This window comes from Littorina saxatilis, linkage group LG10, assembly GCF_037325665.1.
Source record: "Littorina saxatilis isolate snail1 linkage group LG10, US_GU_Lsax_2.0, whole genome shotgun sequence".
Taxonomy (NCBI): Eukaryota; Metazoa; Mollusca; class Gastropoda; order Littorinimorpha; family Littorinidae; genus Littorina; species Littorina saxatilis.
The window spans coordinates 25698264-25725570 of record NC_090254.1 but is presented as its reverse complement, the minus strand read 5'-3'; the positions used below and the strand labels follow the sequence as shown (position 1 = coordinate 25725570).

Here is a 27307-nt window from a genome sequence, read left to right as displayed (position 1 = left end):
AATCTAACCTGACAGAAAGATATAATCAATAAACATAGTTTTATCAAAAAGCATCAAAAATAGTTACACAATTATATACATTATATACAACATATTATAATTTGTTTGCAAAAACAATGCATCAATAACTTTAAGTCAAAACAATCCACACAAATCCAAATAAACTTTCATCTAAATCAGTGCCGGAAATTCCCCAAAGTAACCTACAAGAATCAGCTGTAACACTAAACAGAAAGCGGATAAAAACAATTATAATTACAAAAGGAAACCCAAAGCTGAAGTTTCAAAACAAACGGGCCAAGTCAGAGCAGAAGGGGTTCCCTTGTTTACCCTGGAATACCGGAAGTGATGTAAAACTTCCTTATATGGGAGGAGACTCCATATCCCTAGCTAAAAATAGATCTCCCGCGTGAGCTTCAGCAACTGACTGACGGGTTTGACCTAGTTTGGAAACCCACGCTTTGAGACCGGCCACTTTGAATCGGACCAATTCTAGAAACAATCAAAGTTCTACAAAGACTGATAACAGCAACGTCCCTTCCAAAAGTTACAGGAAAATACCCCATGATCAACATCAGCAGTTAAAGTTGATTTAAACAAAATGAGTTAGACTCGAAAGGGAAATAAAAGATTCTGGCACTGTTCTGTCTCCGACAGTATTTTTAATCTTCTTTTAATTTCGTTTCGTTTATTCCAGTTGAAAGAATATGTATAGAAGTATAAGGGAGATCATTGTGCTTTGTAAAGTTTTACTTGGTAGTTTCCCCTGAATCTGTCCTTGGACGGTTTCTCTCTCCCTCTCTTTTAAGAGGTCTGGTGGCCCACGAAGTGTGAGTAATTTTCATTTCTTTTAATAAAGGATCCGACTCTAGTATGATTTACATTGTTTTTGAGGTTGTAATCATTTGTGTGATCGCTCTTGACACACATTTTTTGGTAGAGTAAGATTTGCAGTCTTCCACGTGGTTGTCGAGCTATTCCGCCATTTTTTCCTTGTTGTAGATCTGGTTTAGTTTTCTGAATTTGTGATTTTGTTCATTTGAGAGTGTTGTTAGTGTTGTTGTAGGAATTGTAGTAAAAGTAAGAAGCGTGCCGACTTCGGTCGATGTAGTGTTTTCTTGGTTTTAAGTTATGGTAAAAGAAAACGACTCGGAACGAAGGCCCCAGTGCTTCAGTTGTGTGTTTGGATAATTCGATTTTTTGTGTACCCCATTTGCCACCAAGCGTTGGTTTTTTCGGTCGCGACTGCGGTGGTTTAGAGGTTGCGATTTTGTGTTTTGATTCTTTTCATATTAGTTTGTACTTTTTCTTATGGTTTCTTTTGTTTACATATGTTTCAGTTTTTTACCGTCTTCACTTCACTTTACTTTACAATAAAGAATCTTGGTAAAACTATCTGGGGCGTGAGCGCAAGAATCCGCGAGCCAGAATAGTAAAAAAACTTCGCCACTATGATGTCTCAAGAAAAGACTGCTCGAGCCCGAACCCTCTCCGTCACCAACCAACGACTGGCAGAGGTGGAACTCGAGCTCCAGATTGCAGAGGAACAGTACCAGCTGGCAAAAAGGAAAGCCTATCTTACCAAGGAACTGACGGAGCTGAGCGCCCTCAGGCTGAGGGACGAGCCCAGCCTCCACACTGTTCAAAGAACGATCAAGAAGGAGCCCGCCCTCCAGGACTACTCCACGTCCACCACGCACGAACGTCGATGGCACGAGCCAAGATTGTTGAACGATGATGCTTACAGCCAGCCGTCGGACGCAGCATCTCCCACTCTTTCCAGAGCCTCTTCCCGCCTCAATACACAGGGATCTGCAGTTGGACCCAGGCAGAACCACACGTCCCTACCAGTCCAGTCATCACATGACGCTGCCTCATTGTTTTGGATGAAGCGGGATCTCTTGACTCATCGATTGACTCCGTTCGATGAACGCCCGGAGTCATTCCACGTTTGGAAAGACTGTTTTACATCCATCATGCTCGACTTGGATGTCTCTCCTGCCGAGGAGCTGGACCTCCTGGCCAAGTACCTTGGACCAGAGTCCAAGAGGTATGCCCAGAGCCTGAGGTCTGCCAACATCGGGAATCCTCAGAGAGGACTCCAACTCCTCTGGAAGCGCCTGGACGAGCGGTTTGGCTCACCTGAGCTCATTGAGGCATGCCTGAAGGCAAGACTGGAGGAGTTTCCACCTATCTCTAAAGATCAGCGCAGCCTCTACGAGTTGAGCGACCTCCTTGAAGAAATCTTGTCAGCCAAGATGAACCCTGTCCTCGCCCCTCTGTTTGCCCTTTACGACTCGTCTACAGGGGTCAACATGGTGGTACGGAAGCTTCCTCACCACCTCAGACAGAAGTGGGTCATGCGCGCAGCGACATACAAAAGCAATCACCGCGTTCCATTCCCCCCCTTTGAGTTTTTTGTGGACTTCGTTAAAACTTGCGCCACAATTCAGAACGACCCGGCCTTCAATTTGGAGAACGACAAAAAGGCCAAGCCAGTACTCTCCAGAAAGACCAACCTTGAAGCAAAATCCGAGCTTTGCCCAATCCACACAACCGCAAGGCACTCTTTGCTAGAGTGTAAAGGCTTCGCAGCAAAATCACTCAGTGAGAAGAAGGCAACCCTGAAAGAGAAAGGAGTATGCTACAGATGCCTTTCTTCCACCAGCCACAGGGCAAAGGACTGCAATATGTCGGTCAAGTGCAGTGTCTGCTCTGGAAGGCACCACACCACCATGCATCAGGACAGACCATCAGCATCCTTGAATCCCATCAGAGAGCATGGCGGGGAGGTGTCCGCAAAGTGCACCACCTTGTGCAAAGGGGGTCACCTGAGCAGATCCTGCGGCAAGGTGGTGAAGGTCAAAGTTTTTCCCCCTGATGAGACCAAGGGGATCCAGGTTTACGCGATCTTGGATGACCAAAGCAACGCCTCCCTGGCAACGCCGGAGCTGATGGATCAGCTAGGCTCGTCCCCCAGTGAAATTGAATATCAGCTAACGTCCTGCGGCGGAACACAAGCGATGAGTGGTCGTCAGCTCCGGAACATCACTGTCCAGTCCACTGACGGAAGGTCCTTGACCTTGCCCCACGTACTTGAATGCGACACCATTCCAAACGATCGATCAGAAATCCCTTCTTCTGAAGTGGCCCAACATCATGGCCATCTCAATCGCATACGGAAAAGAATCCCTCCTCTCGACAAACAAATCCCCATCGCACTGCTGATTGGACGAGACCTCCCTGAAGCCCACCACGTGCTGGAGCAAATTGTTGGCCCACCGAAATCGCCATTTGCACAGCGACTGCCTCTTGGCTGGGTAATCATCGGGGATGTGTGCCTCAACAAAGTCCACAAACCATCGACCATCAGAGTTGCCAAGACGAGCGTCATTGATGGAAGAAGGACCATTTTTGAACCTTGCCCGTTCAACTTGAAGGTCGACGTCGCCAAAGATGTCGGAGCTGAAGTTTTCCAGCGAACACCAGAAGATGACAAGGTTGGGCTGTCCGTGGAGGACAAAGCATTTTTGGCTCTCATGGATGAGAAATTCAAGCAAAATGAAGAAGGGCGTTGGTCGGCTCCTCTTCCCCTGAGATCGGAAAAACCAATCCCCACCTGCAATCGGTCCCAAGCTGTCAGTCGGGCCAAGGCCTTGGAGGCATCACTGAAGAAGAACCCCGTAAAAAGAGAACACTTCTTCCAGTTTATGGAGAAGATCCTGAACAGTGGCTCCGCTGAAGAGGTCCCCCAGGGTAAAGCTGGACACTGCTGGTACCTTCCACTTTTCGGAGTGTACCACCCCAAAAAACCTGACAAACTCCGCGGTGTATTTGACTCGTCAGCGACCTTCGAAGGCGTCTCTCTGAACTCGCTGCTGCTGTCAGGGCCAGACTTGACAAACAGCCTCCTTGGCATTCTGCTGAGGTTCCGCAGAGATGCAGTGGCAATAGCTGGGGACATAGAACAGATGTTCTACCAGTTTTTCGTTGACCAAGAACACCGAGATCTCCTACGCTTCTTTTGGTACCGAGGCAACAACTTTGACGCACCCCTCGTGGAATACAGGATGTGTGTCCATGTCTTTGGCAACAGTCCATCTCCAGCGGTTGCTACCTACGGCCTCCGGAAGAGCATTGCCCACAGTGCGCCAGATGTGAAGAAGTTCGTCGAGCGGGACTTCTATGTTGACGACGGGATCACCTCCGTTCCTGAAGTCGACCAAGCTGTCCACCTCATGCAGCGCACGCAAAGAGAGCTTAAAAAAACCGGCGGGATCAATCTCCACAAGGTTGTTTCAAATAGCAGGAGTGTTTTGGCAGCCTTTCCCAGAGAAGAACTGTCCACGGAGCTGCAAAACCTCCAGCCTACTGACCCCTTACCAACTCATGGATGTTTGGGTTTGAGCTGGAACTTGGAAAGAGATACATTTGACATTCCCCCCCAGGTTTCCAATGGAGATTTTTCTCGAAGAGGGATCTTATCCACCATCAACGGGATTTATGACCCTCTTGGTTTCCTCGCTCCAGCAACCATCAGTGGCAAGATTTTCCTGCGAGAGGTGTCTCCAGATGGCAAGGCCTGGGACAAACCCATCCCGGACAACTTCCGCCACCGTTGGGAGCTGTGGAAACAGTCCCTCCAAGACATCAAAGGGCTCGAAACACCTCGCATGTTTCTTCCAACATCCCTTACCCAGTCACCCGATGCTAAATACCACGTCTTCTGCGATGCTTCAGAGAAGGCTATCTCTTCAGTGGCCTACGTTCAGGTGCCCCATGAACAAGGCTTTCACCTTGGGTTTGTGATGGGAAAAGCCAAGCTTGCCCCATTTAGCGGCCACACCATCCCTCGCCTGGAGCTCTGCAGTGCGGTTCTTGCCACAGAGATATGGCAGTTGATTGAACAAGAGCTTGATTTGAGTTCGCCCACTGTGACTTTCTACACTGACAGCAACGTCGTGCTCGGTTACATCAAGAATGAGAAGAGACGTTTCTTCACATACGTCACTAACAGAGTAGAGAGGATCAGGCGATTGACATTCCCAGACCAGTGGCATCATGTGCCCACCAACCTCAACCCTGCCGACGCGGCAACAAGGAGTTCACCGGAGAACCTGGGTCAGAAACTGCAGGTCTGGCTTGGCGGCCCTAGTGAGTTCCTACAAAATAGACCCACACCCGTCGATCTACAAACCTTCCCATTAATCTCACCTGATGCTGACAAGGAGATTAGACCACAGGTCTGCAAGACCGAGGTATCTTCCAAACCTCACCCCTCAACCCTCTCATCCCGGTTTGAAAAGTTTTCGGAGTGGACTGCATTGGTGAGAGCCTTCAGTACTCTCAAGCACATCAGCGCTAGCTTCCACTCTCCTGACGGCGCTTGCACAGGTTGGCATCGCTGCGCTCACCATGGTGGTGTCAAAAACGATAAATTGACAGAGAATTTCATCATCCACAGTGTTCAGGCAATCACCTTTCCGGAGGAGATACAATGTCTGCGGCAGGGAAAGAAACTCTCAAAATCAAGTCAAATCCTTTCCCTTTGCCCCTTTTTGGACCAAGACGGCTTGCTTCGAGTGGGTGGCAGACTGCGTGAAGCGACAGTGATCCTTGGACCTTCGAGCACGCACCCTCTGATCATGCCTAAGAACCATCATGTCACCACTCTGCTTGTCCGACACTATCATGCCCAAGTTAACCACCAGGGTCGTCACTTTACCGAAGGTGCCCTCCGCTCCAACGGATTTTGGATAGTGGGCGCGAAACGCCTTGTGTCGTCCACTATCCAGAAGTGCTTCCAGTGCAGAAGACTTCGAGGCAGGCAGGCCGCGCAACAGATGGCAAGCCTTCCTTCAGACAGAGTCATTCCCTCAGCTCCTTTTTCTCATGTGGGGGTTGACGTCTTTGGCCCCTGGGAAATCTTAACCAGGAAAACCAGGGGAGGACAAGCCAACTCCAAAAGATGGGCTGTCATCTTCACTTGCATGTCGACCAGAGCCATCCACATCGAGGTCATTGAGGAGATGACTAGCTCATCCTTTATCAACGCCCTCAGACGTTTCATCTCCCTCAGAGGCCCGGTTCAAGAGCTTCGATCTGATCGAGGAACGAACTTCGTGGGAGCCGCGAAAGAGTTGAACATGGAGTCCCTTTTTAAAGAAGATGGACTTGTTCAAGGACATTTGAGGAAGTCGGGAGTCATCTGGAGGTTCAACCCTCCTCATGCCTCGCACATGGGTGGAGTTTGGGAGCGAATGATTGGCGTGGTGAGGCGAATCCTCGACTCATTGCTCATGGATGCCAAGCGGAAACCTCTAACCCATGAGGTGTTGTGCACACTCATGGCCGAAGTGTGCGCAGTCGTCAATTCCCGTCCCATCACCCCAATTTACCATGAACCTGATTCCCCCCTCATTCTGAACCCGTCAATGCTGCTGACGCAAAAGAGTGGCGAAAGTCAACCTTTACCTGACTACAGCAACTTGAAAGACTGTTACAAACAACACTGGAAGCATGTTCAGGTACTGTCTAACGCCTTTTGGAAGAAGTGGAAAGAGGAGTACCTGCAGGAGCTACAGCAGAGGAGGCGGTGGATGCAGACTGAAGAGAACCTCAAGGAGAACAGTCTGGTTCTTCTCAGGGACCCTTCGGTGCCTCGCAACAGTTGGCCGGTCGGTTTGGTGGTCCGCACCTTCCCAACTGACCGCGACAATCTTGTTCGGTCGGTTGAGATCCGAGTGATCAAAGACAATCAGGCCAAACTCTACGTCAGGCCTATCACAGAACTGATTCCTCTCTAGTAGGCCTACACCGATGACTGACTCGGTTGTGAACCACAGATGAGAACAGACAGTTACCGTCGCTACACATTTTTTGTTTGCTTGCCTACCTATTTTTGAGTGCAGGACCTTTTCCTTTATTTTACTACTGATTTCCTTTCCTGTCTTAATAGTGATATCGAGTAGATATCAGGCGGGGAGTGTTCTGTCTCCGACAGTATTTTTAATCTTCTTTTAATTTCGTTTCGTTTATTCCAGTTGAAAGAATATGTATAGAAGTATAAGGGAGATCATTGTGCTTTGTAAAGTTTTACTTGGTAGTTTCCCCTGAATCTGTCCTTGGACGGTTTCTCTCTCCCTCTCTTTTAAGAGGTCTGGTGGCCCACGAAGTGTGAGTAATTTTCATTTCTTTTAATAAAGGATCCGACTCTAGTATGATTTACATTGTTTTTGAGGTTGTAATCATTTGTGTGATCGCTCTTGACACACATTTTTTGGTAGAGTAAGATTTGCAGTCTTCCACGTGGTTGTCGAGCTATTCCGCCATTTTTTCCTTGTTGTAGATCTGGTTTAGTTTTCTGAATTTGTGATTTTGTTCATTTGAGAGTGTTGTTAGTGTTGTTGTAGGAATTGTAGTAAAAGTAAGAAGCGTGCCGACTTCGGTCGATGTAGTGTTTTCTTGGTTTTAAGTTATGGTAAAAGAAAACGACTCGGAACGAAGGCCCCAGTGCTTCAGTTGTGTGTTTGGATAATTCGATTTTTTGTGTACCCCATTTGCCACCAAGCGTTGGTTTTTTCGGTCGCGACTGCGGTGGTTTAGAGGTTGCGATTTTGTGTTTTGATTCTTTTCATATTAGTTTGTACTTTTTCTTATGGTTTCTTTTGTTTACATATGTTTCAGTTTTTTACCGTCTTCACTTCACTTTACTTTACAATAAAGAATCTTGGTAAAACTATCTGGGGCGTGAGCGCAAGAATCCGCGAGCCAGAATAGGCACTGATCAGACCCGCGCACAGATCACAAGATAGTAAATCAAACAAGTGCTTGTGAAGAAATCTTAATTCTTCAAAATAAGTATCCTAAACCAAAATAAGGAACATAAAAATCATCGCATACACAAAGCAACTTTCCACAACAATAAAGATACAACAATAGAGACATACCGGTCCGGGAATCAGATCAAACTGGTGAAACGCAGCCAGAAGATAAAAAATGTGGTCACTGGTTCAAGATGGCACAGTGCGGAAAGGACAGTTCTAGAGCAGTACCGGACTGACTGCAGCCCGGCTAAGATGATAGGGCGATAAAAGTAGTGCGCTGACCACACGCTGAAAACTCAACTTACACAATAAGTTGCTTAGACTTGAAAAACTTGCCTACAGAATACCTTTTAAACAATTCCCTAATTCAAAATGTAATTTGCCTACACAAAGAGTCTACAAGATATGTTGCAAATGGTCATCTTAAAATCCCTACACCGATTCAAAAGTCAGCTATGCATCGCTCGCTGAGACTGGGTAATTAGGTCAGCCTCTAAGGAGGTCAGTCTTGGTGAATCAGGGGAGCTAACCTACTAGCCGAAATGGTAAACAAAGAAAGGTAGCAGACGACGCAATAGCAAGTTGTGAACAATAACTAAGTTTAACTTTGCCTGTTCACATTCTCCCCCGCTTAAATTTATGGTCTCCATAAATTGTACACAAAAAGTGATGCGTGTAGCATCAAAAAGGAAATAGATGTTGGATGCAACACCCGTACAAGCAAGGAAGTCAGGTACTAAAACATGACACATATAAAATACAGGTACACAGAACCAGTTGGGTGAAAACTACAACTGCAAAAATCAAAACAGAGGACTTTTTGGGTGTAAACCACAACTTCAACATCCAAAATTGTCCATCAAGTGGCAACATCACCAATAGCAAACACCATAAAAAACAAAATCCAAAGACAGCCGCTGTCTTTTATCACTACTACAATGATACATTCTGTGACTTATTGTCGCTGCAGATTTCTTAGTGCGCATCTTGAAAAACACTGAGAATCAAACGTACAGAAAGAAAATTGAGTACAACCAATTGACATCAGTAACCAATGCAGGAGGGGGTAAGTGTAGAGGTACAATACACACCTTTTAAACCTCTGTCACAAGTAAAACAGCAACATATCCAGACATGGAATTAAGCTAAGTGCTCCTTGTAAATACCGTTTAACAAAAAGTATTTAAACTTGAATGTTATAGTAATTTCTTAACTTTTCCACAGGATATCAATCAATCAATCAATATGAAGCTTATATAGCGCGTATTCCGTGGGTACAGTTCTAAGCGCTTGTCGAAGAGTTGTCAACACAGGACTAACAAAGAAACTAACATCTTCAGACGGACACGAACCCTATCACACACTAGCAAACCCTGGTAAACAAACAACTGTTTAACAACAATGTACACATCAATAGCTAGGTCAAACAAAATAATATTAAGCACAAAGAAAACACCTCTCACAGAGCACAGCACAAGAATGTCTTTTGGGGCACAGCACATCACGTCGAGCATGAAAGTCGCAGCCAGCTACGGGAAGAACTGAGTCTTCAACCTACTCTTGAACGCGTCAAGAGAGGGGCTCTGGCGAAGGATATGACCACTACCACTGAGTGATAACATTAACATTCCATCAAAACAATAATGACCAACACCGGTACACCCACATAAGTAAGACAACTCCCATCATTTATTTCAAGATGATGGGCAAACCACAACCTTCCATGGAAGTTAACTGAGTGCTCCCTGCACATACTCGTCAACAAGAAGTATTTAAACTTGCAAGTTATAGTACTCTCTCAGTTAGTCCAAAGAATATCCTCACTAACGCCAAGTGGAAGAACAACCATCAGTCAGTATAAATATTCTTCCCAAAGGTATCCACGCTGCATTATATGCTGATGATTTGGTGATGTGGTGCAAGGAGGAATACGCCACAACTGCCACTTACAGGATGCAACTGGCTGCTGACCGGCTGGCGGCATGGGCAGATGAATGGTGTGTTGCCATCAACAAAGAAAAGTCCTCCACAACACTCTTCACCCTATCCTCAAAACAAAAGACCGGAACCATCAAGCTTGGTGACACACCCCTGAGAAGTGATGACGAGGCAACATATATTGGTGTCACTTTTGACAAGAAACAGACCTGGAAACCCCACATCCACAATGCTGAAGCAAAGGCCAGGCGCAAGCTTGCCATCATGCGGAAGCTAGCCGGAACCAGCTGGGGAGCAAACGAAGAGATACTCAAGCGAGTCTACCAGGGAGCAGTCAGGCCCCATCTTGAGTATGGCTCCACAGCTTGGTCTGCAGCAGCGAAGACCCACCAGCAGACACTGGACAGGGTCCAAAACCAAGCCCTCAGGATCATTACTGGATCGATGAGATCCACACCAATAAAGGCCATGGAAGAAGTTGCTGCCATTCAACCCCTCAGTCAGAGAAGAGACGCCAAGGTCATGGTTCAGACAGAGAAATTCAAGTGCCTGCCTGCACATCCGATGAAGAAGAGGATGAATAACCTGACAAAGAACCGCCTCAAGCGCAGCAGCTTCTTACATGAAAGCAAGAGACTTGCCAGAGAGCACCAAGCCTCTGTACCTCCATCAGCACTACCAATCAGCTTCTCAGATCTGCCGCAGCCATGGAATGAAGACTACAAGAATCTTCACATCTCCACCACAGTCCCCTACGTTACCTCAAGAGATTCCCAGAACGACACTGCCAGGCGCACCCTAACACTCGCCATGATTGCTGAACGGTACCCTGAAGACGCCTGGATCCACGCGTATACAGACGGTTCAGCAACAAACGCCGTGGCCAATGGAGGAGCAGGTGTACTTGTCAGATCTCCTGAGGGGCACACTTCTACAGCAGGGATACCAACAGGAAAGTACTGCTCAAACTATGCAGCAGAAGTTCAGGCCATCATGCAAGCAGCCTCCATGATTCATGACTCGGAAAGCGAATGCCCCCAAGTTGTTTTCCTCTCCGATGCACTGTCTGCCTTGGAAGCCCTTGCAGGAAACAAACTTCCTCGTCTGATGGAGAAACTCCAGGAGCTTGCCAAGACTCGACGAGTAGTCCTGCAATGGGTTCCAGCACACTGCGGAATTCCAGGCAATGAAACAGCTGATGAGCTCGCCAAACTCGGAGCCAGGGAGGAACAACCAGACAACCCAGTCAGCTTCGCTGAAAAGAAAACCCTCGTGAAGGCAGCAATGCGACCACAATCCACGAGAGACGCATATCATCTCCTAGAACGATGGCAGCAAGTAGTGATCATGCGACTACGAACTGGTCACTGTCGCCTCAACGCCCACATGTTCAGGAAGCTGAAGCTGACCCCATCACCAACCTGTCCCTGTGGTCTGGAAGACCAGACTCCAGAACATGTCTTAATGACATGCCCCCAACTCAAACCAATCAGAGACAAAGTGTGGCCAGCATCAGTCCCTCTCCGCACCAAACTCTATGGGAGCAGACAAGACCTGGAAGCCACGACGTCATTCGTCTCGCAGACTAAACTGATGGTGTGACGGTGAACGCAAGAAGAAGAAGAAGAAGAAGTCAGTATAAATGACTAGAAAAAGTCAAACCCACATGGGTGACACTTCAATCAGGTAATACAGAAAAAACAAACATGTCCAACCAAAAAAATAATTTCGGCATGATCATCACTAAATGTCTTCTGTCGCACATAAGAAAGAACGCTTTCCTGTGCTAAGCAGTTAAACTAAGGTTTAAGATCTCCAGGTTGGTTTCACCCCTTTTGTCAGTCATGTGGAGCGTCGTAGCACGATGGGCGTGTTTGACTGGGCAGGAGTGGCTTTGCGAGGGGCCTGCACAGTGGGCGAGGGCGGTGAGACAGGGGGGAGGGGAGCTTGGGCCGGGACGTGGGGAACATCAGCTCGTGGAGCTGGGGGTTGGGGTATGGGGATACGGGATCGGGGTGCTGCCGGAATGATCACGTGCCACTCTAGGTAGGTGCTAACCTCCTCAGGTCCCTCAAACTCAGTGTCTTTGCCCCGTGGCTCAGGCAGGCCCATGGCTTGGAGCCCAAGAGGGGGATGGTACTTGCGTATTTCTGTTCTTGTCACCCTCTTGGCTTCACCTGTGCCGTCTCGTGGGGAGATCACAAATGGGCCTCCGCCTTCACCAGGGACTTCTGTGACGTGATAGACCCGCTCGCCCCAAATGTCTTGGATTTTGTTCCTCCCCGGCAAGTGGCGTCTGGTCACCACACTGTCGCCGACCCTCAGGTCAGGCGTGAGGTTCCCTTTGTCATGGGTAGCCTTCCTTTTGGCAGCTTGCTGTTCAAGGCGCTCCCCCGCTTTTTCATGTGCCACCCTCAGTCTCTCCAGGTGGCCAGCCAACCATTGAGTAGGCATGATCCTGGCCCACTCCTGCTGTGGCTCGCCTAGGAGAAGATCCAAGGGTAAGCGGGGCTCACGTCCAAACATGAGGTAGAAGGGGGAGAAGCCAGTGGACTGATGGGGGGTGCGGTTGTAGATGTGCGTGAGTTCCAACAGGTGCTCGTGCCATCTCCTCTTCTGATCTGTTGAAAGGGTTCTGAGAAGGCCGTGCATGGTCCTGTTGAATCTCTCGCATTGTCCATTTCCAGCAGGATGATACGAGGTTGTTCTGGATTTCTCAATACCATAGTGTCTGCATAGTTCCTGGATGAGGTTTGCCTCAAAACAGCGGCCTTTGTCGGAGTGGATTCTTTGTGGCACCCCGTAATGAACAAACCAGTGCTTGATCAACGTCTTTGCCACCGTCGCTGCTGTCTGGTCTTTAGTGGCGATGGCTACAGTGTATTTGGTAAAAACATCTGTGATGACAAGAACATTTTCCGTGCCATCACTGGCTGGCTCCAACAGGGTAAAATCAACGGCAATGACCTCCAGGGGTTTTGACGCTAGGAGATGCCCCATGGGTGTGTGAGTTTTGGCGCTGGACTCTTTGGCGAGCTGACATCGTTGGCACCGTCGACAATACTCTTCCACGTCCAAGTGGATGTTAGGCCAGTACGCCCGTTGCCGCAGAGTCTGAAGGGTACGGTCAGCTCCCTGGTGCCCGTTCCTGTCGTGGGCACTGTCCAGCACGGCAGCACGGAGTGACTGAGGCACGACAAGTTGTCTCACAGGGCCGTGGACTGGGTCTTGTACCTCCCTGTACAGCACACCATCATGGACAGCAAGCTTGTTGAACTGCTTGACCAGTGCTATGTACTCAGAGTCTAGCTTGGTTCGCTTGCATCTGGGGGGCTTGGTTTTGCATCTAACTGCAGGGAGAAGGGGGGAAATGGAGGGATCAGTTTCCTGGGACTGGGAAATTTGTTGTGGAGTAAGGGAAGGGAAGGTGCTGGCTTGTAGTCTCTCAAATTCGGAGTATTCTGAGGCCTTCTCTGTCTTCTCTGCCCTTCCTATGTCCGAAAGCTCTCTCACTGTAACGTGATGGACAGCAACAATGGGGGTGTTGGGGCGAGGGTGAGTTGCCTGGGCTGAGCAGGATACAGCTGTCAGCTCGTCTCCTGGTCCTTCCGGCTTCTCTACAGGGAATCTTGACAGAGCATCAGCGTTTGCGTTTTCTTTACCAGAGCGATACTTGACGGAGAAGTCGAAGCAGGCCAGTTCTGCTGCCCATCTCTGCTCCACCGCCCCTAGTTTTGCAGTCTGAAGATGGCTGAGCGGATTATTGTCGGTGAAGACAGTTGTAGAGGCGCCCATCAAGTAACATCGGAACTTCTCACACATCGCCCATTTCATGGCGAGCAACTCCAGTTTCATGCTACTATAGTTTTGCATCTGTTTCTCGTTTGGGCGCAAACTCCTTGAAGCGTAGGCAATTACACGCCGACCACCGTCATGCTCCTGGGACAGCACAGCTCCAAGACCCTCCATGCTGGCATCTGTTTCCAGGATGAACGGCCGGGTGTAATCGGCATAGCCAAGGACAGGGGCCGTCGTGAGGGCTGACTTCAAAGCGTTGAAAGCAAGTTGGCAATCGGAAGTCCATCCTGATCCGAGGCGCTGGTGCTTACTCTTCCTCTTCCTCTCCCCGTCTTGCTGGTAAATCAGAGAGACAAGACGGTGAAGTGGAAGTGCAAGTTTGGCAAAGTCCTTGACAAAGCGGCGATAATAGGAAGCAAAGCCTAAAAATCCTCGAAGGTCGCGCAGCGTTTGGGGTGTCTGCCAGTCGTTGACTGCTAAGATCTTGGACTTGGAGGTTGCAATGCCATCACCAGAAACCGTGTATCCCAAATACTCTACGCTCTTTCTTGCCAGAAAACATTTCCTGGGGTTTAATTTCAGGCCCACCTCTTTCAGTCTGTCAAAAACTGCCTGGAGTCGCTGCAAGTGCTCATCAAAGTCTCCACTGTAAACCAGGAGGTCATCCAGGTATACGAGCAAAATCTGGAATACCAAGTCGTTCATGGTGCTCTGCATCAAGCGCTGAAATGTTGCTGGAGCAGTGGCAAGGCCCATCGGCATTCGCAGGTATTCATACAGGCCGAAGGGGGTGATGAAGGCAGTTTTCTCCCTGTCCTGTTCTCGCATGGCGACCTGATGGTAGCCAGAGGCTAGGTCCAAGGTAGAAAACATCTTAGCACCCCCAAGGGCATCCAAGGAGTCGTCGATGCGTGGGAGAGGGTAGGCATCCTTCTTGGTCTTTGCATTCAGGCGTCTGTAGTCTACGCAAAGGCGTATCGAACCGTCCTTCTTCCGAACGACTACCACCGGGGACGCAAAGGGACTAGAGCTCTTTTGAATAATTTGGATGTGCTCTTTGACTTCTTGATACTGGGAGGGGGGGATTCTGCGGAAAGTTGACGCAACTGGTTGGTCGTCCTCCATGCGCATGGTGTGCGTTGTCCTCTCTGTGTAACCCAGCGCTCCACCATCCAACAGAAACATATCTCTATTCTGTTGCAACAGTGCTTCAAGCCTCTTTCTCTCTGCTGGGCTACACTCACAACCATCTAGGTCTACTGGTAGGGGAGGGGAATCAGGGAATTTGGACTGGGATGGGGACGGGGACGTTGGAAGAAGGGTCGTCGTCGAGTTGAGGGAAACATGGATATGGTGGGACTGAGCCTCAAGCTCTACCGATATATCAGGGGACAGGGTGCCATCTACTGTCTGCACACTACCTAACCGCAGGCCTTGGCGCAGAGTCACGCCTTCATCACTAAGATTCATGACTTCAACCCAGAAGCTGTTTCCTTGGACGGTGGTAAGGGTGCTTGGCACTAGCAGACCCTTCACTGGGCAGCTAGCAAGGGGCTCCACTAAGATTGTTGCTCCAGAAGCGGATCCTGCACCAGTCGCCCTGATACTGCTGACGGACTTGGGGGGAATGTAAAAGGAGGACATACGTGCCACCCTGGCAAAGCCTTGGATGTGGCGCGGTTTGGCAAACTGGAGGTGGCTGGGGTCTATGTCTCGCAGCACGTTCATTCCGAGGATGATAGGGTCGACGTTGTCAGAAGCTCTGTCCTTGCGCACCAGGATACCCCTATTCTTGACCAAGCAACCGTAGACCTCAACGTCTGTCTCAAAGTAGCCAACGTAGGGAATGCTGAGGCCGTTCGCTGCAGTGATACGAAGACACTGGTCCACAGGTTGAAGATTACCGTTCCTTCCAAACATCTCCTGGAACATACTCTCTCCCATCATCGTCACCTGCGAGCCAGTGTCCACTAGTGCCTCTGCCTCCTGTCCTCCCACCTTCACCGTCGTCCTCGGGCTACTCCCTATCAGCTTCTCTAGCTGCGAGCCAGTCTTCCTTTCCTCAGCAGCCTGACCCGCGCTCACTGAGGTCTGGCGTTTCCCGGACAGTTCATGCGGATGTGGCCAGGTTTATTGCAGCCAAAGCAAATTATCTGCCCATCCGAAGTGAAACGAGGCCCACGCGGAGTGAAGCGTTGCTGCTGACGGGGTGCATTTTGAAGTGCTTGGAGTTGCTCCTCCATCCTTTGCATTTTGTCCAGCATTTTCTCCATGGTGGATGCTAGCAGATCTGTCTGTGCTGGAGCTGCCCTAACTTCTTCACTCCCTTCATCGTCGGCGGTCCATCGAACGGCTTCGTCGCGGATTTCCAGGAAGGTTGACGCTGGCTTTTCATGGACTTTCTCCCGGAGACGGCGCCGCAGGTCCGCACTATGAAGTTTGGCCACAAAGTGGTCCCTAAGAACCTTGTCCTCTAAGGCCTGATCTTCGTCTGCCACCTGTCGCCGCTGCACATCCCTAAACATCTTGTTGAGGGAGTGTGAGTATTCCCTCACGCTCTCGCGGGGCCGTTGGGAGGTGTTGTAGAACTCGCCAAGCAGAGCGCTCAGGGTCCTCTTCTCTCCGTAAGTGTCCTTGACAATCTTCAAAAGACTGTCTGGGTTTTCCCTCGATGTCTTTGGGTGACATTCCAACTCGTCTCTCACGCTATCGCTAATATTGTTCAAGATTGCGCTGACCTTCTCCGCATTCGTCTTGTCAGGCCCAGAGGCCCACAGCTCCTTCACCTCTTCCTCGAACTGTCGAAGAGATTCCGTTGCCCCCCAGAACTTCTTCACAGTCCTCTCCTTGGGGATGACGACAATCTGCTGTCCTCGGGTCCTGAGTGCCTGAAGCTCCGCAGCCAAATCCTGCAACGTTGGTTCACCCATCTTGTGTATATATACAATCAACAGGCACAAAATACAGAAAATGCAAGCACAATGTCAAACAATATCAGTTAGCGATCTGTCATCGTAGTCGTGGCTCTCCCGCGCCCTGAGGTGGAGTCCTTCGCATCCTGTGTCGACGACGCCAGTTGTAACAAGGGGAAGGAAAACTCGAGCATCTTGCATAGAGTGTGCATGGGTTTATTCATCTCCTCACACCTCACACCTCACACCTGGAACATGCCAGTATAAAACAACATAAGAAAATGTACAAGATCAAAGAATAAAAATCAAAAGAAAAGTATTTGTCATGACTGTCATAAAGACAGTGAACACACAAATAGTTGCAGAAACATCAACATGTGATGAATCGCAATCATCCAAAAAGAAATAGTCATAACTATATACAGAGAGATCACAAAGAAAGAAAACAACTCATGAACATTCGTCTAATATTGTTAAACTCGACAAACAATCCCAGTAGACACACCTTCCGCCCAATCCGATGCTTAAATTCTCTTATAAAATCATCACTTTCAAGCAGACATCCAGATTTAGGTTTGTAATCACACACACACACAATTAAGTATTTACAGACATATTATAATAACACAGGCACAACTGTCCTTCCACAATCAACAAAACTAAGCTGACAGATTAACAAGACAAAGTAACCGTAATGTTGCGAATTTGCAGGTAAACAAACCTCAGAGCAGAAAATAAACCAATAAACAGGCGGTCATGGGTCGCCTCACATCATCAGCTGGTACCGGTAGGCATCAGCTTACATACTGAAAATCCAAAGACCTGAGGTCACTAATCCACACAAAAATAAACTAAGTAAAAGAATTTAGAAAAAGAATCTAACCTGACAGAAAGATATAATCAATAAACATAGTTTTATCAAAAAGCATCAAAAATAGTTACACAATTATATACATTATATACAACATATTATAATTTGTTTGCAAAAACAATGCATCAATAACTTTAAGTCAAAACAATCCACACAAATCTAAGTAAACTTTCATCTAAATCAGTGCCGGAAATTCCCCAAAGTAACCTACAAGAATCAGCTGTAACACTAAACAGAAAGCGGATAAAAACAATTATAATTACAAAAGGAAACCCAAAGCTGAAGTTTCAAAACAAACGGGCCAAGTCAGAGCAGAAGGGGTTCCCTTGTTTACCCTGGAATACCGGAAGTGATGTAAAACTTCCTTATATGGGAGGAGACTCCATATCCCTAGCTAAAAATAGATCTCCCGCGTGAGCTTCAGCAACTGACTGACGGGTTTGACCTAGTTTGGAAACCCACGCTTTGAGACCGGCCACTTTGAATCGGACCAATTCTAGAAACAATCAAAGTTCTACAAAGACTGATAACAGCAACGTCCCTTCCAAAAGTTACAGGAAAATACCCCATGATCAACATCAGCAGTTAAAGTTGATTTAAACAAAATGAGTTAGACTCGAAAGGGAAATAAAAGATTCTGGCACTGATCAGACCCGCGCACTGATCACAAGATAGTAAATCAAACAAGTGCTTGTGAAGAAATCTTAATTCTTCAAAATAAGTATCCTAAACCAAAATAAGGAACATAAAAATCATCGCATACACAACCACCACATGGCCCATTCCTTAACGTGGTGTGGTGGTTTGCGTGTCTCGGTGACCCTAAGAGCTATGCCAGCGGGAGTGTAAACTCCTGGCAGGGCTTCCCAAGCTGGACAGGCCGAAGGGTAGAGGCCAGACTAATATGGACCAACCTTGTGCTCACAGGGCAGGTCCTTGGGCCATGAGCTAAGGGTGAGGTAACCCTGACAGAAACCTCGAGTGCTGAAAACGTATGTGTTGGGCCGCACGGCGCACTCCAACAAACCACAACACTACGCATCAACTGCCATTATGACACTTGGAAACAGATTTGACAGTAATGGTGCTCGCCCTGTGAGGATCCACCAGGCAGGTGCAGCGCCGGGCTCCGCGCCTCAAAGAAGTCCACCCTCAGCTACTGGAGGTCCCTTCATCTCGTCTTGTGGAGCCAGGGGACGAGAAAGGAAAGCGACTGGCCGGAAAAACAGCAGAGCCAAGGACAACCCCACTATTAACATCATGCATTGGAATGCAGAGGGGGTATCCAATAAGAAGGAAGAATTAGAGCACTTCCTCTATGAAAACAGCATCAACATCTGCTGCATTCAGGAAACACACCTGCAAGAAGGCAAGCCCTTTAAGATCCGAGGGTACCAGGTGTTCAGGAGTGACCGACAAGGGAGGAAGAAAGGAGGAGTGATGACTCTGGTCAGGAACAACATAAATGCCAGTGAAACCAACAGATACATGGAAGAAGCAGAGTACATAGAAGTCAAGATAACGACCAATGACAGCAAGATGAACATCGTCAACTACTACTGCCCCAACGACAAGATGTTGTCGCTTGACACAATCCAGGTCCCTGACAGCGGCTTCCTCATCGCTGGAGACTTTAACAGCCAGTCCCAGAGTTGGGGATATAAAACACTAGACAGGCGAGGAGAAGACATTGAATCTTGGCAGGACGACAACCACCTGATCCTTGTCAACGACCCCAGAGATCCATCTACCTTCTACTCGCGCCGCTGGCACTCAACAACAACACCAGACCTGGCATTGTGCACGGATGACATCCAGAAAAACATCTCAAGAAAAGTGGATGAACAGCTGGGTGGAAGCGACCATCGCCCAGTTCTCCTTACCATCAGTAGAGACTCAGCATCTGAGCATCCACAACACCCGAGATGGAACTACAAAAAGGCAAAGTGGGGACTGTTCAACATACGAACAAATGAGCTGACCAGATCCATAGAAACAGAGGGGAGAAACATCAACAACGTGATAAAGGAATTCAATGCTAGCATAATCCAGGCAGCCAAGGACAGCATCCCACGTGGAGTGAGGAAGGACTACATCCCATACTGGTCCGATGAGCTGCAGAAGACGCACGATGCACTCACAAGAATGAGAGAAGAGGCAGAGACGAACCCTAGCCAGGAGAACAACATCAAACTCCAAGAAAGCAAAGCAAAACATCTGAAGACAAAGCTAGAGTGCAAGAGAAGAGGCTGGAGAGAAAAGACGGCAGGGCTGAATATGGAAAAAGACACAACAAAGCTCTGGAAACTTACAAGAGCACTGAATGAAGAGGGCAACAAGGGACAGAAGATCACCCTGGAGGAGGAAGGAAGAACACTCACTGGAAAAGCCGCTGCCAATGCTTTCGCCCTAGCATATCGGGGAGAAAGCGACACCACCATACCCCTGCCTCTACAAAAGGAAGTCAGAACAGAAATTAGAGAAAGAACAGAAACAAACGTCCAGGATGCCATGCAACAAAACATCACCATGGCCGAGCTGAAGAATGCCATCAAGAAGCTCAAAAAGAAGAAGTCTCCAGGTCCAGACAACATTACGAATGAGATGTTGCAACACATAGGCAACTCGGCCCTCCAGAAACTACTGGGCATCTTCAACCTCAGCTGGAGACAGGGACAGGTACCTCAGTGCTGGAAGGAAGCCAGGATGATCCCAGTTTTAAAGAAAGGGAAAAACAAGACCAAAACCCTGAGCTACCGACCCATCAGCCTGACAAGCTGCGTATGCAAAACCATGGAGCGCATTGTCAACCAGCGCCTGCAGCTGTACCTGGAATCAGAAAGCATCATCGTCCCAGAACAAGCCGGCTTCCGACAGCACAGAAATACGGAGGACCAGACAACACACCTTAGCCAGGTCATAGAGGATGCTTACCAGGCCCAGAAGGTCACCCTGGCCACTTTCATTGACCTGCAGAAGGCCTTCGACAAGGTCTGGAAAGATGGACTCCTTGTGAAGCTCCTACGTTCCGGCGTCAAAGGCAACATGTACCAGTGGACCAAGTCGTACCTGCACAACCGAAAGGCCAGAGTGCTGGTGGACGGTCACTGTGGCCGAAAGGTGCTACTACGCCAAGGAGTTCCACAGGGAGGAGTACTCTCCCCCACGCTATTCATACTCTTCATTAACGACCTGGTACCAGAGTTGCCCAAGGGAGTCCAAGCGGCACTGTATGCTGATGACCTTGTTCTCTGGTGCTCGGAAGAGTATGCAACCACAGCAACCTACAGGATGCAACTTGCCCTAGAAAAGGTTGCAGCGTGGGCGGAAGACTGGTGTGTGACCATCAACAGGGAGAAGACCACTGCCACTCTCTTCACACTCTCTGCCAAAGCGACACCTGGCAAACTGACCTTGGGTGACACATCCCTGAAATTTGAAGACCAGCAAACATACCTGGGGGTCACCTATGACAAGCGCATGACCTGGAAACAACACATCATGAATGCAGAGGGAAAGGCCAGGAGAAAACTAAACATCATGCGGAAGCTGGCAGGATCACACTGGGGTGCAAACGAGAAGATCTTGAAATCAGTCTACCAGGGGACTGTACGACCGCACCTTGAGTACGGATCAAGCTCTTGGGCAACAGCAGCCAAGACACACCAGCAGGCCCTAGACAAAGTACAGAACCAAGCGCTGAGAATCATCACGGGCGCAATGAAATCAACACCCATACAGAAGATGGAACAGGTGACTGGCATTCCTCCACTGAGCAAAAGGCGAGACTGCAAAACAATGGTACAAGCCACCAAGTACCAGTGCACTCATGCCCATCCAATGAGTGACAGACTCAAGAAGATGTCCTCAGGCAGGCTGAAAAGATCAAGCTTCGCTCTTGAGGCAAGGGCTTTGCAGAAGAAACATCAGACAGAGATGCCAGAGCTAGTGGAGCCACCATCTTTCTCCCTTGACGCCCCACCCTGGGAAGACAGACAAGGAAACCTGGACATACAGACCAGTGTCCCCTACCTCACAACAAAGGACGAGCAGAGCAATGTGACGAAAAAAGCCCTGACTCTTGCCATGCTTGAAGAAAGGTACCCCCAAGAAGCATGGATACGGGTGTATACTGATGGGTCAGCCACAGAGGCCGTCAAAAATGGAGGAGCGGGGGTGTATGTCCAGTACCCCAGTGGAGAGAGGCAAGCAGAGGCTATACCAACAGGCCTCCACTGTACAAACTACAGAGCTGAGGTACAGGCACTGATCCATGCAGCATACACCATCAACGACAGAGTCAACCATGACAACCAGGTGGTCTTCCTGACTGACGCTCTGTCAGTACTACAAGCAATGACCAGTAGCAAACTGCCTCAGCTGGAACACGCTCTACACAACATCAAAAGCCTGAGAACAGTACTGCAATGGATCCCCTCCCACTGTGGTGTACAAGGAAACGAAGAGGCGGACAGGATGGCAAAGCTGGGTGCAGAAGATGAGCAAGAGAACAACCCTGTGAGCCTGACAGAGATGAAGACCATCATTAAGTCTCTGCACAGGACGCCCCAGCCACAGGACAGCTACCACCTGCTATCCAGACCACAGCAGGTGGTCATCTTCCGCCTGAGAACGGGACACAACAGACTTAACCAGCATCTCCACAAGAAGCTGCATGTTGTGCCCTCCCCCATGTGTTCTTGTGGGGAAGCAGAGCAGGACACGGCCCACATCCTACGAGACTGCAGGAACCACCAGGTGCTGAGAGAGGAAATCTGGCCAATGCCGGAGTCCCTGCACAACAAGCTGTACGGGCCAGTGGCTGCGCTGCAGAGGACCACTAATTATATCTCAAGATCTGGACTCCAAGTGTGATCGGCGATCGAAAAGAAGAAGAATCGCATACACAAAGCAACTTTCCACAACAATAAAAATACAACAATAGAGACATACCGGTCCGGGAATCAGATCAAACTGGTGAAACGCAGCCAGAAGATAAAAAATGTGGTCACTGGTTCAAGATGGCACAGTGCGGAAAGGACAGTTCTAGAGCAGTACCGGACTGACTGCAGCTAAGATGATAGGGCGATAAAAGTAGTGCGCTGACCACACGCTGAAAACTCAACTTACACAATAAGTTGCTTAGAAAAACTTGCCTACAGAATACCTTTTAAACAATTCCCTAATTCAAAATGTAATTTGCCTACACAAAGAGTCTACAAGATATGTTGCAAATGGTCATCTTAAAATCCCTTCACCGATTCAAAAGTCAGCTATGCATCGCTCGCTGGACCAATGAGACTGGGTAATTAGGTCAGCCTCTAAGGAGGTCAGTCTTGGTGAATCAGGGGAGCTAACCTACTAGCCGAAATGGTAAACAAAGAAAGGTAGCAGACGACGCAATAGCAAGTTGTGAACAATAACTAAGTTCAACTTTGCCTGTTCACACATACATACATACATACATACATTCTGTTGTCGGTCCCTACATCAGTGATGATAGCCCAGGTATTATAAAACGCCTTTCCACTCACTGGGTCTTTATCACGTGTTCTGGGCTTGACTGCTGCTTTGAGAGCGAAATATCCCTGAACGTTCGGTATCTGAACAGTTTCCACACGTGTCACGTAGCCGTCTTGCATGAGTGAAAATGCTTCTGAGCGGCGGTAGTCCCTAATAGAGGTCAGAGGTACGTTCTTTGACAGTAAGTATGAACAAATGTCAAACACAGAAAAAGCAGGCAGGATACTCAGGGTCAGAGTTACGCTTCCATCAACAAGTTCAGAACAAGCTTTGATCCAATCACTTCTTCGCGGTCTTCGATGTAGCCATCTGTATCTGTATCTGTATCTGTCTGTTACGCTGCACTTGTAGAACAAGTCATCCAGATGTCTGGCATTGTTGCAGCGGAGTGGGGGGTGCGCAGCTAGTTCTTTATCGTCGTCTGGCTACTGCCAGCGCCGACTTGAAGCTCTCGGTCGATGCCGAGGTTACAGTTTCTTCATCTAATTGGTTCCAGGCCACTACAGTCTTTGGGAAAAACGAATGTCTGTATTGCTCAGTGTTACAGCGTGGCACAGTGAAGCATCTGCTATTGTTCCTGATGTAGTTGTCTACTGGATTCGAGGTGCTAAAGTCTCTGGAAGATTGACGTGGACGAATGAGGCGTCCTGGTTTTTGAGGGGTCAGGAACTTGTCAGGCGGGATTGCCGGCACCAGCCCCTCAGCCACTTTGTAGAAGGAGGTTAGACGCAGGTGTTCGCGACGTTCCTGGAGGGTTGGTAGTTGGAGCTTGTGTAGGAGCCCAGTGACGAAGCCAGGAGTCGTGGTTCTGTAGTCACCAGAGATGAAGCGGGATGCGTTCCGCTGTATGCGCTCCAATCTCTCGACGTCCTGCTTAAGGTATGGGTCCCAGATGGTGGCACCATACTCAAGAAGAGGGCGGATGAGGGCAAGGTAGGCGTTGTGCCTGCAGTTTGATGGGCAGTGGCGCAGGTTGCGGCGGAGGAATCCGAGGGTGCTGTTAGCTTTCTTAGTGATGTAGTTGATGTGGGTGGACCACTTTAGGTCGTTCGAGAACTGAATGCCAAGGTAGGGGTTCGTGGGTACACTCTTGAGGATGGTGCTGTCTAGGGAATAGAGGTAGGAGGAAGGGGTTTTCCGTGCTAGAGTCATGACGTAGCATTTTGTAGCGTTGAAGCGCATGCCCCATCTCTCTGCCCAGGATTCAAGGCTCTTCAGGTCTTCCTGGAGGGCGATGTGGTCGCTGAAGTCAACGATCTCCCTGTAGAGGAGGCAGTCATCTGCGAAGAGGCACACTTGGGACTTGACTGCATCCGGGAGGTCGTTGATGTGGCAAAGGAAGAGAAGAGGCCCTAACACGGTGCCTTGCGGGACTCCAGAGTCGACAGTGGTTGGGGCGGAGGTCGTGCCTTCCACAACTACCTGCATGGTACGTTGGGTGAGGAAGGTCTGGAGCCAGGCGAGTATGGAGCCGGAGATTCCGTAGTTGTTGAGTTTGTGGAGGAGACGATCATGGGGTACCGTATCGAAGGCTTTGGAAAAATCCAAGATGGCCATGTCGACTTGGCGCCCCCGGTCGTATGAGGATAGCAGGTCTTCTGTTGTTGTCAGGAGCTGGGTCTCTGTGGAATAGCCGGATCGGAAGCCATGATTTAGATTTGTCAGAATGTTGTTGGTTTCAAGGTGGGATAGGATGTGGCGGCTAATGATGTGCTCCAGCATCTTACAAGGGACAGACGTGAGTGAAATGGGGCGGTAGTTGGCTGGGCAGTGACGGTCGCCTTTCTTGAACGCGCACGCGACGTTGGCACTGAGCCAATCTTGTGGGAGACGCCCAGAATCTAATGAGAGCTGGTAGATGACGGACAGGGATGGTGCTATGTGGTGGGCTAGGGTCTTAAGGACGATGTTGGGGATGTTGTCGGGACCAGAGGCTTTGTTGGGTTTGATGTTTTGAAGGAGTTTGGCGACACCGGCTGTGGTGATACTGATGGGCTGTATGGTGGCAGTTGGTGGTAGAAGATTTGGCAGCGTGCTGCTGGTAATCTTGGTGAAGACAGACTTGAACTGTTTTAAAAGAAGGTCAGCTTTGGTCTGGCTATCACTGTGGAGTCTACCGTCTTCTTTTAGCGGGGCCACACCTGTCGAGTCTTGCTTTTTCGCCTTGATGAAGCGCCAGAAGGGTTTGGAGTCGTTCTGGTCTAGTCCCTCTTGGATGGTGCCATTGATGTACTGCCACTCGGCACGCCGGAGCTCTCGTCTGCAGTATTTCTGGTAGTTCCTGTAGGGGGACCAGCTCTTCGTAGCCCTTGCACGCTTTAGCAGTTTCTTCTTGCGCTTGAGCATCCTCCTGATGGAAGCGTTGAGCCAAGGCAAGTTCTGGGGTCGCCGCAGTGTGAAGGACGGGATGTTTTTCTCCATGGAGCTAACGAGGAGGCTCTTGAACGTTTCCCAGAGGGTGTTGACGTCCTTGCCTGCCTTGTATTCCTCTTCGACTGTGCTGGCTGCATCGTCCATGTCCTTCTTCATGTTGTCCCAGTTGGCCTTCTTGAACTTGTAGCTCTTGCGCGCTTTCTGCGGGGTAACCTGGGGCCTGGTGTTGAAGTCTGACACTACGATGTCATGGTCTGAGATGCCAGGGGCGCTTACAGAGGACTTTACAAGGGAGGGGTTGGAGGTGAAGACCAAGTCTAGGATGTTGGGGCCACGGGTGGGGGTGTGTTGGATTTGGGTGAGGAGGGAGGAGGAGGTGATGTCGATCAACGACTGCTGTATGGCGTTATCTCTGCCGGATGAGGAAGCGGTGTGGGTGGACCAGTCGATGTTGGGGCAGTTGAAATCACCTGCTAGGATGACTTCTCGTTGGAGCTTGCCGTTGTTGGTGAGCTTGTCAATCGACCTTTGAAGCTCGGTTAGGTCGTGCTGGTTCCGGTCAGGCATGTAGAACGCTCCCACATGCAGGTCCTTCCGGTCCTTCAGCTTGACTCTGACCCACTCGATCTCGCAGTCGGTGATGAACTCGGGCTGTTCGACAGAAGTAAGAGACTTGTGTACAAGGATGAAGACGCCGCCCCCTCGAGTGGTTCGGTCGTTCCGGTACACATCGTAGTAGTCTGGAAAAACTTCCGCCGACTTGATGTGGTCTTGTGATGGGGACTTTCCTGGTTGGATGCCTCGCAGCCAGGACTCCGTACCGCAGACGATGTCGGGCTTGACGTAGTGGAGGGACGCTGCTAGCTCCTGCTTCTTGGAGTCGGCGCTCTGGCAGTTGACAGTCATGACTCTTAGGTTGGATTTTGGCGGAAGGTCAAAGACGGAGGAGCTTTCAGATCTGGTGCTTCTCTGGTGGGGTGGGGGTACTGGGGGGTGGGTGGAAGGTGGAGTACTACGTGGAGAACTTGAGGTCTTCGGGCTGCTGGCTCTGGGTGGAGAAAAGGGGTCTATGGCTGAAGATGTACTGATAGTCTGGCTAAGGTTCTGGAGGGGGTAGTACTGAGTAGTTGGAACAGTCGAGTTCATAGCTTCTGAAGGTGAAGCTGTCGCAGTTGCAGCTGTTGCATCTAGGGCAGTTCCAGACAGCTGTTGAGCGGTCAAGGTCGGTCCGCAAAGCTCCCACATCCGCACAGGAGAAGTGGTACCAGATGTTGCAGGCGTCACAGCAAACACAGTTCCAGGACACCTTATGGTCACACAAGCCGCAGATGTAGACAGTCGGTGGGCCGGGGTTGAGGTGAACATCTCCTGATAATAGCAAGGCGAATGCAAACATGCACGGGTTTGATGGAGTGGGGTGGGGGGTGGAGGTAAAAATACGGCGATACTTGCAGAAAGCAGAGTCAAGGTGGCTGGGGGCATGGTGTTCAGCAGGAGGAGGTGCAAGGCGATGGTAGGCAGCGTAAAGAAGGAAGGCAAGGAGTATACCACGAAGCATGGTGCTCGGAGACGAGCGGATGGAGGTGGCAAGGTACGGGAAACAGAAGTTCAAGATGGCGGGGGGTCGGTCAAGGTAGGGTGGTAGACTATATTGAGGCTGGCACGCGACACACACCTAAAAAGTTACTACACAACTATAATTTCCATGCTAAGTGTCCCTAGGTATGTTCTGAAAGTTTGGATCAGTTTGAAGTCCAACTTCCTTTGCTAGCCTACACAATTCTTCTAACTCATGTTTCTTGCTGGTTCCGAAACAAACACCCCTGTCTCTCAGGTACTTTTGAAGGTCGCTAACCAAAGGCTTGCCACACTTAGAAGACAAATCCGCCATTTTTCATGGAAGTTTGTTGCAGGTTTCAAGGGAAGTCACTCTGCCAGACCTTCTGCAAGGAAGAGTTGTCGGACTTGTCCTTTTTAGGAATGAAGCCTATTCGAAGATGGTCGGAAGCGAAGCGGATGTAGCTTTAGTACGCCGAGACAGATGCTAGTTGTCTGATTGGTCAGTT

At 49.2% G+C, this 27307-nt stretch overlaps 3 protein-coding genes across 3 annotated transcripts; 2 read left to right on the top strand and 1 right to left on the bottom strand.

The window, feature by feature from the left end:
- The first annotated feature begins 1451 nt into the window (after positions 1–1451).
- LOC138977824 (uncharacterized) lies at positions 1452–6806 on the top strand. Its single transcript, XM_070350432.1, has one exon. The coding sequence runs from the start codon at positions 1452–1454 to the stop codon at positions 6804–6806; it is 5355 nt and encodes a 1784-aa protein (XP_070206533.1).
- A 2931-nt stretch (positions 6807–9737) lies between these two features.
- On the top strand, positions 9738–11567 carry LOC138977823 (uncharacterized). Its single transcript, XM_070350431.1, has 2 exons — positions 9738–11222; positions 11559–11567. Exons 1-2 carry the CDS (start codon positions 9738–9740, stop codon positions 11565–11567), a joined length of 1494 nt encoding a protein of 497 aa, XP_070206532.1.
- A 3434-nt stretch (positions 11568–15001) lies between these two features.
- Positions 15002–18092, bottom strand: LOC138978509 (uncharacterized). The gene has a single exon (XM_070351246.1). It carries the CDS (start codon positions 16490–16492, stop codon positions 15644–15646), a length of 849 nt encoding a protein of 282 aa, XP_070207347.1. The 5' UTR covers positions 16493–18092; the 3' UTR covers positions 15002–15643.
- Between the last annotated feature and the right edge of the window lie 9215 nt (positions 18093–27307).